Source organism: Acinonyx jubatus, chromosome B1 (genome assembly GCF_027475565.1).
Source record: "Acinonyx jubatus isolate Ajub_Pintada_27869175 chromosome B1, VMU_Ajub_asm_v1.0, whole genome shotgun sequence".
Taxonomy (NCBI): Eukaryota; Metazoa; Chordata; class Mammalia; order Carnivora; family Felidae; genus Acinonyx; species Acinonyx jubatus.
The window spans coordinates 125,217,652-125,234,938 of record NC_069382.1 but is presented as its reverse complement, the minus strand read 5'-3'; the positions used below and the strand labels follow the sequence as shown (position 1 = coordinate 125,234,938).

The 17,287-nt window shown below is 34.3% G+C and overlaps 1 protein-coding gene across 1 annotated transcript in view; it reads left to right on the top strand.

Annotated features, from left to right (window-relative positions):
• Positions 1-17,287, top strand: part of GRID2 (glutamate ionotropic receptor delta type subunit 2) — a 1,419,162-nt gene that overhangs the window by 892,068 nt on the left and 509,807 nt on the right. Inside the window, exon 8 of the mRNA XM_027060847.2 lies at positions 3,173-3,292. Coding sequence (XP_026916648.2) covers positions 3,173-3,292 — 120 coding nt within the window. The remainder of the gene's footprint in view (positions 1-3,172; positions 3,293-17,287) is intronic.

Genomic DNA, 17,287 nt, shown 5'->3' with positions numbered 1-17,287 from the left:
AATTAAAGGGTTTATTTGCTTGAAATACCAATCTCTCAAGCATCCCTTATGTCTTCATGAGGAAAGGTTTTACTGATTACACATGCTAACATCTCATTAAGAATGAAACATAAGGAAGATAAATTACAGAGTCAAAAGGTGAACAAGGTAAGTGGAGGCCACAGTTAACTAAATGCAGGTCCCTTGACTTGTGTGTTTGTGTGTGTGTGTGTGTGTGTGTGTGTGTGTGTGTGTGTGTGTGTTTTGTACCATGTATAAAATGTAAGTAGACTAACTTGCTCAGGACCAGATACAAACTAGGGATAAAAACACTGGCCTAGAGTGACCACATGAGTATTGATTGGGAGTAATAGTAATATAGTGCTAGACTGTTTAGTGCTCAAAAGTCTAAAAATGTCAGGAGTATAGCATTTTTGCAATGTAGCAATCATACTGAGTTATAATATTTTTGTTCTTTTCCCTAGAAATAAGTACTAAGACAGAAATTTAAACTCTTGTCTAATTAGGAGATATTATTGGGGTAGATGTGTGAAAGAAGACAAGAAAATCTCTAATAAGATTTTTGAAAACCAACAGTTTGAACTTATGTATAAAAATATGTTATATTTGTCAGTCAGACTCCTACAGTATTTGCCATTTAGAGATATTACTGATAATAAGATCCACTGTACTTACCCCAGTCTTTAAATTCTTAAGTGATAATTTGGTTAGTTGAGATGTTATTACTTAGTAAACATATAGCATCAACCTGGCTTGCAATAATGGACTAATTTACCCATATCAAAGATACAGGCAGTCAAGAGACACAGAGGAGAGAGATTGTGGGGTGTTCTACATGGCTCTCCAAATCCTTTCTTCCCACATTGGACACGCACACTCTGTCTTTAAGGAAAGTTTTATTGGTTTACCCCACAGGTAAACACAGGAGATAAAAATATCTCCATTTTTACTCTAGAAAGTGTAAAGCTTTGGGACATTTTTCTGGCAGCCATAAGCAATTATTCTACAGATCCTGAGTTTATTTACTACACAGGACATCCTGCTAAGGACTTTTATAGATACAGACTCTTCTTCCTACTAAATATTACTAGTGTCTACCTGGAGGTCTAGTTGACAAAGGCAACCTCCTTTCTTTTTTTTTTCTCCCCCTGGCCTGCACCACTACCTCCTCAACACATGTAACAGTAGAAGAAATGGATGGGATTTTAGACCAGTTGCTTTAACACTTTTTTCCCCTAATTACTAATCAGTGAAATGTAATTGAGTCAAAATTTGCAAAAACCATTCCCAAAAACATGTTAAGATTTAAGCATATAATGAAATTTTGAAGCCTTAGGGTTGCAAACTAGCTGAAAAAGATCAGGAGTATGCCTACAATTTCTGGAAGAACTGGAAAGTCTTTAAAATTAAAGAATGAAATAACCATGTAGAAATCGTGATGGTGATGATGATGATGATGATGATGATAGCAATTAAATTCTCACCACTTTTCAAGCACTTCTCTATATTCTTTATGGGTATGGTTTTATAAAACACATAATAATCTTCTGGGGTAGGCACTACTATTTTACCATTTAACAGATGTAGAAACTGGGGCATAGATGAAATTAAATGACTTAGCAAGGTTCACCAACAAGTAGATTCTGCCACCATTTATCAAATTTAGGAAGCCTGACTCCCAAATCCATGGTATTAACATAATCATATATGCGAAGAGCATAGACATATCAAATCCAACATATTTTTATTAATAAAACTAGATAATAAAAGAGAAGCTGGCTTATTAAAAAATACTAGTGGTGGGGTGCCTGGTTGGCTCAAACAGTTAAGCATCTGACTTCGGCTCACGTCATGATTTTGCAGTTCCTGGGTTCAAGCCTCATGTCGGGCTCTATCTATGCTGACAGCTCAGAGCCTGGAGCCTATTCGGATTCTGTGTCTTCTTTTCTCTCTGCCCCTCCCCTGCTTGTACCCTGTCTCTCTCCTTCTCTCAAAAATAAAATAAAAACATTTTTAAAAAAATTAAAAAATAATAGTGGAGAATCAGTTTTGTTGATTATCGCTGTGGCAAAAATGAAGTAAATACTGAAATTAATGAGTAAACAAAGGTTTATTGAATATCTGTTTTGAATGTAGTGTCATATGATGGCCTACAAGACACAGATGAAATAGAAGTTGTAGCAAATAGCATAAAACCTGCCAAAAAAGACTGGAAGTTGAGTTAGAAGATATGGCAAATGAGATATACTTAAGTATCAGCATCAGAGAGGTGATAATTGAAGCAATTTTCAAACAGATAATTTTTCCAAATAAATGTGATTATCAGGCTAAAATTCTAAGTTAAAATGCTTTAGTATAGGAGTGATTTGGAATATGATTTTCATTTGTAAAGTTCTAAATAATGTGAAGGCATATAAACTAAACTGAGAAGAGTGGTAAACAAGAATGAGAGAAGTATGACCTACATTGCCATCTGTTGGGGAAATGAACATCTGTCACGTGGAATGAAGGATGAAGTTTGGAAATTCCCAATGAATCTCAACAGCCAGCATTACTATATAAGAGCAAAAACAGATTTCAAGCCTAATTTAGCTTTTTAATTTTTTTTTAATTTGGAAAAGATATTTAAAGAAGAAAAAAAATGTCTCCAATCAGTTAGAAACCATGGCTTTTAAGATTCCCAGATACAATTTTAGATCAAATTAGAATAGAATTGTGCTAGAGAAAGAATATTGTCAAAACTTATCTCCAGAGTACATTTTATGCTCTCCAGAAGCATCTTGTTTTCTGACTAATGAATCTGTGCATTTCATAAGATATGGTGGCAAAAATCCAACCCCAGAATTTAGTCTCAGTTCTAACATGGTGTCATTTTGAGTAGTCATTTCACTCTTTAGATCTAAATTCCCTTGTTTATAATGTGGATGAGATTGGATTAAGTTATTCCTGAGGTTACCTTTCAGTTGCTCTCCTATTTATTATGTGCACCTATTTTTAAAAAGCCTGTTAATAATTGCGTGCTTGATATATTGATTTTATAGATAGAAATAGTGTTCCTACAGCTACTTTTTCTCCTTCTTTTCCACCCCTCTTCCTCATTATTAGTATTGTTGTTGTTGTTGTTATTTTACTTCTTCTAAAATCTTACATCAGTATCTTTTCTCTCCTTTAGGGTGGAGTCAGTGGGTTGACTGGAGAGCTAGAATTTGGAGATAATGGAGGAAATCCCAATGTCCACTTTGAAATTCTTGGAACAAACTATGGAGAAGAGCTTGGCCGAGGTGTTCGCAAAGTAAGACTAGACACATTGATAAATGTTTTTTTTCCTAAAGCAGCTATAATTTTGTTTGATTTTACTCCATGCAATATGGTTACAGTAGGTGTTAAAGTTCATATTGTAGTTTGACAGAGAAGGGGAAGGGGAGAATTACTCATTTAAATGACGTTAAATACTTATCAGAAGTATTAAGCAATACATTCCATTTATGGCCTAGAATGATTAAAGGAAAAAAAGTAATCTAACGGTTTCCTAGGGAACTAGCATCATCTTCTATTCATTATAATAATTTTTATAAAATAGTGGATTTAATATTTATAGAATGCATATCTTCTTGGTTTTTAACTTGTAACATGCACAAAATCAGAATGAGAGCTTTGATAAACTTCATATAGTAAGAGGAAAGTCTACTCTAAAAAGTGACATTACAGGAATTCAAATTCTATCCTTGTCATGTAATAAGTAGAAAATGATTTGTAGGAAATTCGCTCTCGTTCTGTACCACAGACCACATGTAAGAAGGTGAGTGATAATAAGGGATGTTTTATGAACTACTGGTACAATAGCTTTCTCAAGGACAAATATAAAAGGCCCTGTAGAAATTACTTGTCTATAGTTGGGATTTGCCATTTTTTATATATTTTTGGTAGGAAAAATTCTAAGATGATTGAGTGCACTTCCAGGGCTCACAACTGTAAATTTCTAACTGTATAAAGGTGGCTGAATTGAGAATAAGAGGTTCTTCCGTAGGTGTTTCTCTCCAGTGCTGACATGCAGGCTGCACAGAAATATAGACAAAACAAAGTTAGGAGTTATATTCTAATCCGCAGTAAAAATTTGCCAGTAAACTTATGCTAGATAGGAGTAGAAACTACGCTAATGTGTTTTTAATTATTGTTTCATAGTGAAATGTAGGAGACATAAAAACTGCGTAAAACACAATGAGAGTTTATTGAATTATTTTAAAGGAAACACCACTACTATGGTCAAGAACTATAACATATCAAGCATCCTAAACACCCCCACAGACTTCTCCCTGATACATCCCTGACCCCTCTTCTCACCAGTATAACCATCAGTCTGAATTTTATGATACTCATTTCTTTACATTTTAAATATAGTTTTATCACTATGTGCATCCTTAAATAACATAATTGAATTTTGCCAATATTTCAGTTTATGAATGGACTCAATATTGCATATATTCTCTTTTCTTGCTTCTTATGTTCCACATTCTGTTTGTGTTATTCATTTTTGTCATTACATGTAGTTGTAGTTTATTTCTATATTACTGTATTGTTTTCTACCACGTGAATGTGTCACAATCAACTGTGGGTGTCTATCCATTTTTAGATTATTACAAGCAAAGCTGTTATAAATATTATTAGACATATATCTTGGATATATACTCTAAAACTTGTGCGTATATTTCTGTGGGTTTGGAGTAGAATTTCTTAATACAAGGAAGCATATTGGGGCACATGGGTGGCTCAGTCTGTTGAGCATCCAACTCTTGATCTTAGCTCAGGTCTTGATCTTAGGGTTGTGAGTTCAAGCTCTGTATTGGGCTCCAAGCTTGGCTTAGAGACTACATAAATATGTATATATCTATATATCTATACACACATCTATCTATCTATATATATATATATATACACACACACACATCTATATATATATACACATATATACACACACACATATATATATACACATCTATCTATATATATATGTATACACATATATATGAAAGCATATCTTGAATTTTACTGTATAACCTCAAACCCATTTTCATAGAGATTTGCTAATTTTCATAACATCAGCAATGCAATGATTTCTCGTGGCCCTGTCTTCTCACCAAATTTTGGTTTCATTAGACTTCAATTTTTATTAAGTTGTTTGATATATAATGATGTATCTTCATGGTTTCAATTTTTGTTTCAGTGATTATATAAAGGTTCTGTATATTTTCTTATACTTTTTGGCACTTCAGCTTTCTTTTGGAATTAATTGCCTGTTCAAGTCCTTTGTACCTGTTCCTTTGGGTTGTCTTTTGTTTTTATAATTGATTCTAGGAGCTATAAATATATATATTTAAGTGGTTACTTAAATTCCATTTATTTTCACAGTCTCTTAACTCTAGAGAACAAACTGAGGGTTCCTGGATTGGAGGTAGGTAGGGGGAAGGGTTAAATAAGTCATGGAAATTAAGGAGGGCATTTGTTGTGATGAGCACTGGGTGTCGTATGTAAGTGGTGAATCACTAAATTCTCCACCTGAAACTAATATTACCCTGTAAACTAACTGGAGTTTAAATAAAAACTTGAAAAAAGAGTATTTCCCTGAAGACCCTGGGGCAAGTAGCCCCTGCGATGGTAAAGTTGACTCTTTTCCCATCACCTAGCAAGAAAAGAAAAAGAAAATCCTCTTGCCTATCAACACCAGTGCCATTATCCTCTATCAATATCCACCCTCCCTACTAGGGACTTTTACTTTTGCACTGGCGGCTGGAAGTCAGCTCTTAGTTGCCAAAGCCTTCTCTCCTAACTACCAACACTTACAAAGGTACACCTTAAATAAATTTGGAATTCATTTCTTTCATGACCCCTTGCATTCAACAGTAGTGTGATTAATTTATCATTGATTTGGAGTATGTTAATTCTTTTTTTATCTGTTTGTTTCAAGTTTTTATTTAAATTCTAGTTAGTTAACATATAGTGTAATTTTTGTTTCAGGAGAATTTAATGAGTCATCACTTACACCCAATGCTCATTAGAACAAGTTCCTTCCTTGGTACCCATCACCCATCTAGCCCATCCCCCCCCCACCTCCCCCCCCCCCAACAACCATCAGTTTGTTCTCTGTATTTAAGAATCTCTTATAGTTTGCCTCCCTCTCTCTTTTTTTCCTCCCCATATGTTCATCTGTTTTGTTTCTTACGTTCCTCATGTGAGTGAAATCATATGGTATTTGTCTTTCTCTGATTTATTTCACTTAGCATAATATACTCTAGCTCCATTCACGTCACTGCAAATGGCAGGATTTCATTCTTTCTGATGGCTGAGTAATATTCCAGTATGTATATATATCACCTCTTCTTTATCCATTCATCAGTCAATGGACATTTGGGCTCTTTCAATAATTTGGCTACTGTAGATAATGCTGCTATAAACATTGAAGTGCATGTGCCCCTTTGAATTAATATTTTTGTATCCTTTGGGTAAATACTTATTAGTGTGATTGCTATATCATAAGGTAGTTCTATTTTTAACTTCTTGAGGAATTTCCATACTGTTTCCAGAATCACTATACCAGTTTGCATTCCCACCAATAGTACAAGAGGGTTCCCTTTTCTCCACATGCCCTCCATCACCTGTTGTTTCTTGTGTTGTTGATTTTAGCCATTCTGACAGGTGTGAGCTGATGTCTCATTGTAGTTTTGATTTGTATTTCTCTGATGATGAATGATGTTGAGCATCTTTTAATGTGTCTGTTAGCCATTTATATGTCTTCTTTGGAAAAATGTCTACTCATGTCTTCTCCCCATGTTTTAATTGGATTATTTGTTTTTTAGGTGTTGAGATTTTGAAGTTCTTTAAATATTTTGGATACTAACTCTTTATCAGATAATATCATTTGCAAATATCTTCCTCCATTCCATAGGTTGCCTTTTAGTGTTTTTGATTGTTTCCTTCATTGTGAAAATTTTTGTTTTGATGAGGTCCCAATAGTTTATTTTTGCTTTCATTTCCTTTACCTGAGAAGATATATCTAGAAAGAAGTTGCTCCAGTGAGTATCAAATCGGTTACTGCCTATTTTTTCCTCTAAGATTTTTATGGTTTCAAGTCTCACATTTAGGTCTTTAATCCATTTTGAATTTACTTTTGTGTATGGTGTAAGAAAGTGATCTAGTTTCATTCTTTTGTATATTGCTGTCCAGTTTTCGCAACACCATTTGTTGAAGAGACTTTTTCACATTGGATATGATCATTCTTTCCCGCTTTGTCAAAGATTAATTGGCTATATAGTTGTGGGTTCGTTTCTAAGTGTTTCATTGATCTGTGTGTCTATTTAGTGCTGATACTACACTGTTTTCACCACTACAACTTTATAATTTAATTCAGAGTCTGAAATTGTGATTCATCGAGCTTTGCTTTTCTTTTTCAAAGTTTCTTTGACTATTAGGGGTCTTTTGTGGTTCCATACAAATTTTAGGATTATCTGTTCCAGGTCTGTGAAACATGCTATTGGTATCTTGATAGGGATTGAATTATATATGTAGATTGTTTTGGGGAGTAGATTCAATTTTTAAATGTTTATCTATTTATTTTTGAGGGGTGTGTGTGTAAACAGGGGGAGGGGCAGAGAGAGAGGAAAGAGAGAATTCCAATGAAGGGTTTGATCTCGTGAACTTTGAAATCATGACTTTAGCCAAAATCAAGAGTCACACGTTTAACCCACTGAGCCACCCAGGTGCCCCTGGGTAGTATAAACATTTTTACATTATTTATCCTTCCAATCCATGAGCATGGAATGTTTTTCAATTTCTTTGTGTCATTTTTAATTTCTTTCATCAGTGTTTTATACTTTTCATATTACAGGTCTTTCACCTGGTTCGGTTTATTCCTAGGTATCTTATTGTTTTGGGTACAGTTGTTAATAGGAGTGATTCCTTAATTTCTCTTTCTGCTGTTTCATTATTGGTGTATAGAAATGCAGATTTCTATATTTAAGATTTCTGTACACTGACTTTTGTATACTGAGATTTACTGATTTCTTTTATCAGTTCTAGCAGGTTTTTTTTGTACAATCTTTTGGGTTTTCTATATAGAGTATCAGCAAACAGTGAAACAGCAAACTATTTTCTGCAAACAGTGAAAGTTAACGTCTTCCTCAGTGACTTAGATGCCTTTTATTTCTTTTTGTTGTCTTATTGCTGTGGGTAAGACTTCCAGTACTACTAAATAACAGTGGTGAGAGTGAACATCCCTGTCTTGTTCCTGACCATAGAGGAAAAGCTCTCAGTTTTTCCCTATTGAGGATGATGTTAGCTGTGGGTTTTTCATATATGCCCTTTATTATGTTGAGTTATGTTCCTTCTAAACCTACTTTATTGGGAGTTTTATCATGAATGGATGTTGTACTTTGTCAAATGCCATTTCTGCACCTACTGAAATGATCATGTTTTTTATCCTTTCTTTTGTTGATGTCATATATCACATGAATTTTGATACTAAGGTTATATTGCCCTCATAAAATGTGGTGGAGAGGGTTTCCTCTTTTTCTATTCTCTATGAGTTATGTAGTATTGGAAGAATACTACATAGATGATAGGTCATCGTAATGAAGCCAACTGGGCCTAGAATTTTCTTTGTGGGATTTTTTTTAAATGACTGATTCTACTTTCCATGATAAATAAAAAATAAAAGTCCAGTTTTCTAATTTTTGTCAACTCAAAAAGTTTTATTTTTATATTTTATTTTTTCTATACATTAGCATAAAATTGCTAATATCTTTTTAAATATATGAAGCATTTCAGGATCTGAACTTATTTTCATTTTTGAAGCTTTTGTAGTAATTAGCATTTTAAAAATTATTATAGGGGCACCTGGGTGGATCAGTCATTTAAGCGTCTGACTTCAGCTGAGGTCATGATCACACAATTTGTGAGTTCAAGCCTGAGTCAGGCTTTGTGCTGACAGCTCAGAGCCTAGAGCCTGCTTCAGATCTGTGTCTCCCTCTCTCTCTGCCCATTCCTGCTCATATTCTCTCTCTCTCTCTCTCTATCTCTCTCTCTTTCTCTCTCTCTCAAAAATAAACATTAATAAATAAATAGATAAAAGTTTTTTTTAATATTATGAAGACTTGCACTTGCATTAATGCTTTCTTCCCTAAAAAATATCTTGTCTACTGTTAATAGAGCTAAATCAACTTTCTTTCCATTACTATTTAGATGGCATTTATTTTTACTATCCTTTTACTTTAAACTTTTCTGAATCCTTTTGTTCCATACATTATTCTTATTAGAAGTATATAATTAATTATTTGACACTAATTTGGCTTTCATTCCTAAAATTCAGAGCATTTCATGTATTTATATGAAAACTATTTACTAACACATTTACCTTTAAGTCTACTGTTTTGTACATTCTATTATTTTGTACATTTGGTGGCTCTTCATGCAAGTATTACTTAATTCCTTCCAAACCCTTAGGTGTTTTCCTTCCACTCTACTCTCAATAATTACCACCACGTTTAGGCGTAATCATTTTGCACCCGATTTCTTCTTTCTTCCAATAACTTTTGTGTAAACTATTTCATGTAGTGTTATGATTAACTTTCCTAAAGACTTATAACCCTAATACTTCCCTGTTTTGCATAAACACTTATCCCAATTTAATAATTAGATATGTATGCATTCACAAGGATGGTAATTATAGTATTCGTATCATTATAGCAGCTAAGAAGAGTTTGTTTAAAGAAATAGGAGGGGCCAGCATTGTAGCAGAAAAGCAGTAGCATAAAGGCTGAAGAGAATCCATTGGATTTAGGAACTCAAGGTTCATTAGTAACTGAGGAGAGACAGTAAAGCAAATGGGCTAGAAATGAGGCTGCTAATGTCAGGCTATTCAAATTATTGTGCTACTTAAAACCCAGTGACCTCAGGTGTGTCACTAAACTCTTAAGTAGGGGTAACCTGTATGAGTTAGTGATGTGACACATCCAGAACTTGCCTTTTACCTCAAAAAAGATTGCAATTTATTGTCACTTTTAAAGGAAATGTCAGTGGAGTTGTAATGCCATATGTTGAAAAAACAGGTCTGAAAGTAAAAAGGAAGGTGATGAGCAAAGGAAGTAAATGTAAGTATCGTATTAGCCCACCCATTTGGCTATGACGGTGGCCATTAAATGGCTGCATGAAGTTGTGGGGGCAAACTTTCAGAATGTAAGAGATTTGTGTATGTTTAAATGTTTAGATTAAGCCAGTAGAGAGGAAGAGAAAGAAGATAAAGAAAAGAAAGGTGATCATTGAAAAAGAAAGTGATCTGGGAGAAAGAGAGAGGATTGGATCCATTTAGATGGAGTGCTTAATTTTAGGCATAGAGGACATTGTTTTCCAGAGTGATGGAGGGAGAGAATAGGAAAGATGGTGTGAATGCAAGCAAGAAGTACTCCCATCATAATAGCAGCTAAGAAGAAAGCATTTGTTTCAAGAAATAGAGGGGAGTCAGCAATGTAGCTGAAAAGCTCTGTTGGCTCTGGGGGTTACAGATTTCATTGCAGCACTAACCTACATGGTTATATATTTTTGCCCAACAGTATTTGGTTGACAGAGTGTATTTGAAGTAATGTAAGATTGAGATTTCATCAGATTGTTTTTGTTTTGTTTGTTGTTTTTGATAGCAATACAATGAGGCCTTGAGGGTAAAGATATTGACAGGGTGATGGCTGAAGAGGCAAATCATGAAATCCAACATGGACATGAACAGGAAGAGTCTCAACAACAGGCAGAAAGTATAGCTTGAAATAACAGAGCCCTCAGTAAGTCTGGAGAGGCTGTGTGTTGATTTGCATTAAATGAAAGACCTTCAGAGCCAGGAAGTTGTGTTTGAGGAGACATCCAAATTCTTGATTCAAAGGTTTGGATGGGTTCCAGATGCTCAAAAAGTCATGGATGTGAGGATGGCAGGAGTGGGCTTCATTTAGCCTTCCAAGGTCAATATAGTTACAAGATCAATGGAGTTGCTTCACCCCACTCTGAATTCAAAGTCTACATAATGTGTCATCTATGCCGTTCGGTTGACAACAAATCAAATACTTCATATTATGTCTAATTTATTCTTAATAATATTAGACCACTCCTGTAATTATTTATATTTCCTTGCTCCAACTCCCAAATTGGATTGAAACACCCAGCGCACTGGCATTACATAGATTTTATGTAAAAGGGACCATAATGTTTATAGCACCTTTTACATTGTTGTCAAAAATTGTTGTATTATTATTTTAATTTCTTGCCTGTTGTTGTAACACAAATGTTTTTCTACCAAACTACAATTTTAACTAATTGTTGAATTTATAAAACTCCAAATCTACCTCTCAAGTTATTTTAAAAGTACTGTACATAAGTTTGTGGATTGCTAGCTCTGTTTATAAATGGGGCAGTTCTTTCATATAAGCATCAACCCTTATATAATGTATTCTGAGATACTATCAAGTAAAGGCATTACCATGCAAATAGTTACAATACAGATTTACTTAGATATGCCTACAATTAATGTTCCACTCCCAGTATCTCCATGTATCAAAAAGAGTAAATGGCTTTCCAATTGATGAACTGTCAAGTTGTCAGTGTTTATTCCACTGCCAGTGGCTAAGTGTATACAATGCCCACAGCCTTATCACCTCCAGCAGGGGGAATGTCAGCTCTCATAAACTGACAGGATTGTGTCTGTTTGGATTTAAATGTGAGATTGACCATGTCCCAAATTTTGGACTAGTCTCGGCTCTCTTGGCATTGTATGCGTGGAGGTTTCTTTTTTCTGAGTTTGAGGAGAATGTAAAAGGATTGTCTAATGTTCACTGATGTTGATCAAAACGAAGAGCTCTTCTGCTTTGATATTTTTTTACATGTTCTTTTCCTTTGATGTAAGGTGGTGTTTCATTCAGTAGATGGTACCTTCAAGGTATTAGACACCGTACCCTTGAAGATAAATTCAGGTAAACCTCAAAGCCAAATTTTTAAATCATCAAGGTTTTCTATTTTCTTAAACTTTCTCCAAGAATATGTTTGTTCTTTTTTCTGTTCATCAAAATACAATATTTCCAAGAAGAAAAATACTTTGATAACATCCTATCCAATCTCCTAAAACTAATTAGAATACATAAAAACCATAGATTAAATTATTTAATATAAAGTATCAATCTGTGTTTTTTTTTTTCTTTCCTTAGAAGAGAAATTCTCTACAGTGTGTTTGTTTGTTTGTTTGTTTTGGGGGGGTTTGGTTTTGGTTTTGGTTTTTTTGCTTATATGTCTGAAGTGTTCTTTGTTCAGTTTCGTTTTGCCGCTGCTACTCATTTTTTATTATGAAGATGGAGTTTCAGCATTAAAATTTAACACTCTAGACTTATGTCTTTGATCTTTATCACAAACAGGAAGATAAGACCAGGAAAAAATAGATTAAACCTGGTTGCACAACCCACCTTAATTGCATAGTAATGCTTAGTATCTTCATAAAATTGTTTTCTCATGTAAGCTGATGAAATAAAATGGTAGCGCAGAGATATTGTAGCTCCTAGGTCTAATTGCTTCTCAGATAGATTTAGAATCTTTACTCAGGTTCTCCAACATTAAATTCACAAATATAAAACTATTTTGCATTCTTGGGAAAACCTAACTGTTTTTGCAACAGTCATTGGTCCATTGTTAATAAACTGAAATATTTTACTGTCTTGCAAATAGAAGGGGAAAGAACAGTTTTACCTTCAAATGGCCAATGATTAAACGTTTTACTGGTATTCTTCAACATTATATCTGTATTCTGGTTCTGGAATATGTAAATAGCCTTTACCTTTACTATTAACTTGTTTTATGTTTCCTTCTAACACTTTCTGCTCACTGAAATTATATGCATACATGTAATTATATATACAATCTTCATTTTTGTGTGTATAAAATATATGTGTATGTGTGTTCACATATAAATGTAATGTATTTACTTGTTTGCAGTAAGTTTTTCCCATTACAATGTAATTCTGTGGGATAAGAATGTCTATTTATTTCTTACTATTCATTTCTTACATTCATATAGTAGATGTTTGTTAAGTATTTGTGAATGAACTGATGAACACATATGGATACTAGCATGATAATCTGTAAGATTCTTCGCTGCATCTATGAATATAAGAACCATGTTTTTTATTCTAACGAAAAATAAGTATGTGCACACAAATTAATTATTGGCATGCCACGTTAGAAAATGGATGTGTGATTGTAACCTTTCCATCAATGTATCCTCAATACCTTGCAGAATTGGACATTTGATCACCAAAACTATAATCAATTATTCTAAGGGTTAAGATTATGTATAATTTATTTTCAGAAATTCATAGGCATAGGGAAATAGTGGATTGATTTTTCCAAGCAAATAGTTAGATTAATTTTTCTAAGCACAAGGGAAAGACCCTTGGTATTTGTGAATCAAGACTGTTTTCCAACAACTAGGCTAGATTTAGTATATTGTAATGTGGAAAAGTATATAGCCTTGGCTGTTCAACATACCTGGGTTGAAATTCTGTGTGATTTTAGGACCACTAACTCAGCCAGTCTGAATTTATTTGTCTATAAAATGTGAATAATAATACCTATCTCTTAAGAGGATTGTAAATATTAAGTAAAATTATGTTTGTAGGATACATATTGAGGAATAATTAAAGTCATGTCAGTTTGCGAGTGGGCAGTAATCTATGTGATTCATTTTAAGGCCAGTGGGAAAAAATGCAGTATAGTTGCTATTCTGATAAGAAATTGCCACGTGAGGTGGGGAAAGTCATTTCATTTTAGGTGTGATTGACAGAGCATTATACATGACAATCACAGTGATAGCATGAAACATTAACCTTTTTGTTTCATTTAATATTCTTTCTGAGTCTAAAATTCTATAAGTCTGTTATCAAGACTTAGGAGCATATCCAGTTTGATGGGAAGGTAATAGCGGAGAATCTGGTAACTAATACAGCCTGCATAAACCCGGTCTTCATAATTAAGCCCATTATTGGAAAATCTGCCATCCTTACTGTCATATTTCTAACAATGAATTTATTGTCTTGGAAGGTTTATATAATGGAGAGAATCTAGAAAATGTTGCGAATTGACAATATGTTGTGAATACAACAGCTTTTTTTCTCCCAGTCTCCTTTATATATAATACACAATCATGATAAATTTAGCTCCATCAGCTTTATTATGATATGTCTTCAAGAAAACATTTTGTACCATAAAGTGATGTGATAATCACACTAGTACCTTGTAAAATTTCCAGGGTGTTAGAGTCTCAAAATTCTTGACCCCAGCAGTTTCCTGAAGGGTAAGAGAACTGTGCACTCTCAAAAAATGAATACTGTCAACTGGATCATTTCTGCTTTGAAGGGAGCTCACCTACTATTACTACATAGAGGAGAAAATGACAGTTGTATCCAATGATGTTTAGAGTTATTCTGACCTTCCTGGAGGGGTTAGCTGTTGCTTGGATTGAGATGACTTCTGAGGGAGTCTTGCTTCATGCAGGCAACATTTATTGCCTCTTGTAGAGAACAGGAGCTATCTTTTCTGGTGGACTGGATGATGCTGACTTCTCCAGCATGGGGCAAAGATCCCTGATAAGGTACAATTCCAGTTGCAAATGTTGGTGGAAATAGAACCAAGAGCTTTTCTGGAAGTACTACACAATTTGGATTGTTTGCTTGGTATGGATTACTTTTCTACTTTTGAGGAAAGGACTTATTTGAAGAAAGTAGCTGCTATTGCCATGCAGACACTCAGGGAAGGTTTGCATATGTTTGTTCTACCAAAGAGACTCCTGGGTCTGTGGTTCCTCTCTGATTGGGTTAAGAGTTCAAGACCATTCCTAATACAGAGGAGGCAAGGTTAAGTTTCCTTCCTAGTCCAGTGGACAGCACCCACAGTGAGACATACTGAAATCTGCCTCACCCCCCAACACACATGTGCATGTACACACACACACACACACACACACACACACACACACACACACACATGCATACTACCAATAAACTCTAATCCAGCTCAAATTCAAATACACAATGTGATGGTACATACTATCCACTGAACAACTTCATTTCCAGTTTCAGCTACAAATGGTAATCGATGTCCAAAATCCACTGCCCAAGGAATAATCATTAATGCAATCTAAATTAGGAATACACAGAATTGAGAAACATTTGTTCGTATGTGTACTAATTTTCCAAGGTTTCATTGCTGTGATTAAACTTTAAGTGGCAGATATCAAAGATTTATTTCATAAAGGTTGCATGAATGGAAAGATCAAGATGGGATCAAACAGTGTGAGTCATTTGTCCACTTATATTGGAAATTCACAACAGACTAACTTGTAGTACAGTGACTCATGGTATGGTAGGTTCAGTTGACCCATAATCCCAGAGGTTTGTCATTGCACCTCAAATTATTTGCTTTCTCTCACCTCTGAATTTCTCTGTAGTCGTCAAAATATTTGATTAAATATCTCTTATTCCCTCTAAGTCTGTCTTGACTTCAGGGGATTATAAATTCTTCCTCAATAGGAACTCAGTTTATATATTGTAATGATTATAAAAATTTAAATAGTCTGGGCCCATAATCTCACAAAATTTGCTAATAGAGCCTTCATAACTCATTTGTTTGGGGACCTTCATTCAAACTAATGAAAATTTTGTTGATATCAGTGATGAATAATTGAAATTGTAATCATGGGTTTTGGTGACCACTGATTCTATCTCCTTCTTCCTGCCTCTCCCCCTCCACCAAGTAATTTTATTTTTCTTCATGACCAAGACACCTAATACACTAAAGCAAGTCAGACACCATTAAGACTTTGGTCCAAATTAAGTTGTTCTACAGTGATTGGAAAATGGGGGGGGGATTGATATTTATTAACTTCTTTTGAAGAGAAAGTACATTATTAAGAAAAACTTGTTTGAGACCTTGGGTTGGCTCGATGTGTAAACTATTGCTCCCTTTTAAGGCTCTGCTATCAGTTTGAATACGTTTCCTCCAAGGTTTCTTTCTTGACAAAAAGGTGATATATTGCAATAAAAACAATACAATTTGTTGCATTTCCAAAGAGTGGAAACCAATGATTTGTGTGCTAAAATCAATGTATTGACTGTGCTAAAGACAAGCACATGTTATTTGCCAACTGATCTTCATCCCCAACAGCATGGAGACTATTAACATATGCTTGTGAGTGGACATATACCAGAAACATATACCTTGTTTCTGATTATACTCTGGTTTTTGAGGGGAGGATATTCAAATGTAAAGTTTTTTTACTGAGACCTTAAACCCGTACAAACCATGAATGTAAACATGTCCTTATTTACCTGATTGTAAGTATTTCTGAAAATTAGATTTTCTCCTTTAAAAATTTTTTAATGTTTATTTACTTTGAGAGAGAGAGAGAGAGCATGAGCAGGAGGAGGGGCAGAGAGAGACGGAGACACAGAATCCGAAACAGGCTCCAGGCTCCAGGCTCCGAGCTGTCAGCACAGAGCCTGACACGGGGCTCAAACTCACAAAACGCGAGATTATGACCTGAGCCGAAGTCGGATGCTCAACTGAGTGAGCTACCCAGGTGCCCCAAGATTTCCTCCTTTTAATAGTGCCTTTCTTTAAAACTATGTGCAACTCTATGACCATGCATAGAATGAGCATTTATTTCTAGCTATGAAAAATGAAATGCAATATTTATCTTCGCCAATTGAGTTGTATAGTTCTATATTTAAATAATTCATATTTAAATTTTTCTTTATAGTTGTTGAGATTGATAATCTTAAAATAGTGGCATTGTAGGCCATTGTTGTTGTTAGTTTCTTTTTCTATATTTTGTGATATTTTCTGAATTTTCTGCAAAGGGCATGTAATACTATAATAATCAGAAAACATAAAAGTTTGGTTTTAAAAAATTTAATTTAATTTCTTTGTACTTAGAGAAGATAAATAGTTTCTGAAGTTTGACAGAAGTATAAAAGTAATTTAGACTTTGAGGATGAAAGTTTTCTTGCTTCCAATTTGAAATAGAGTTTGTCCTCTACACCTAGGTTTTCATCATTCATACAAATAACATCTGTCATTCATAAAGCATTCTTGAGCTATTTTTTAAAAAACAGAAAACAATTCATTTACTTGTGCAGATACTATCTGTGACACTAGAATATATGATTGATGTATTATTTGAAGTAGGACTATACCATGTTTAATTAATCTGTAGCCT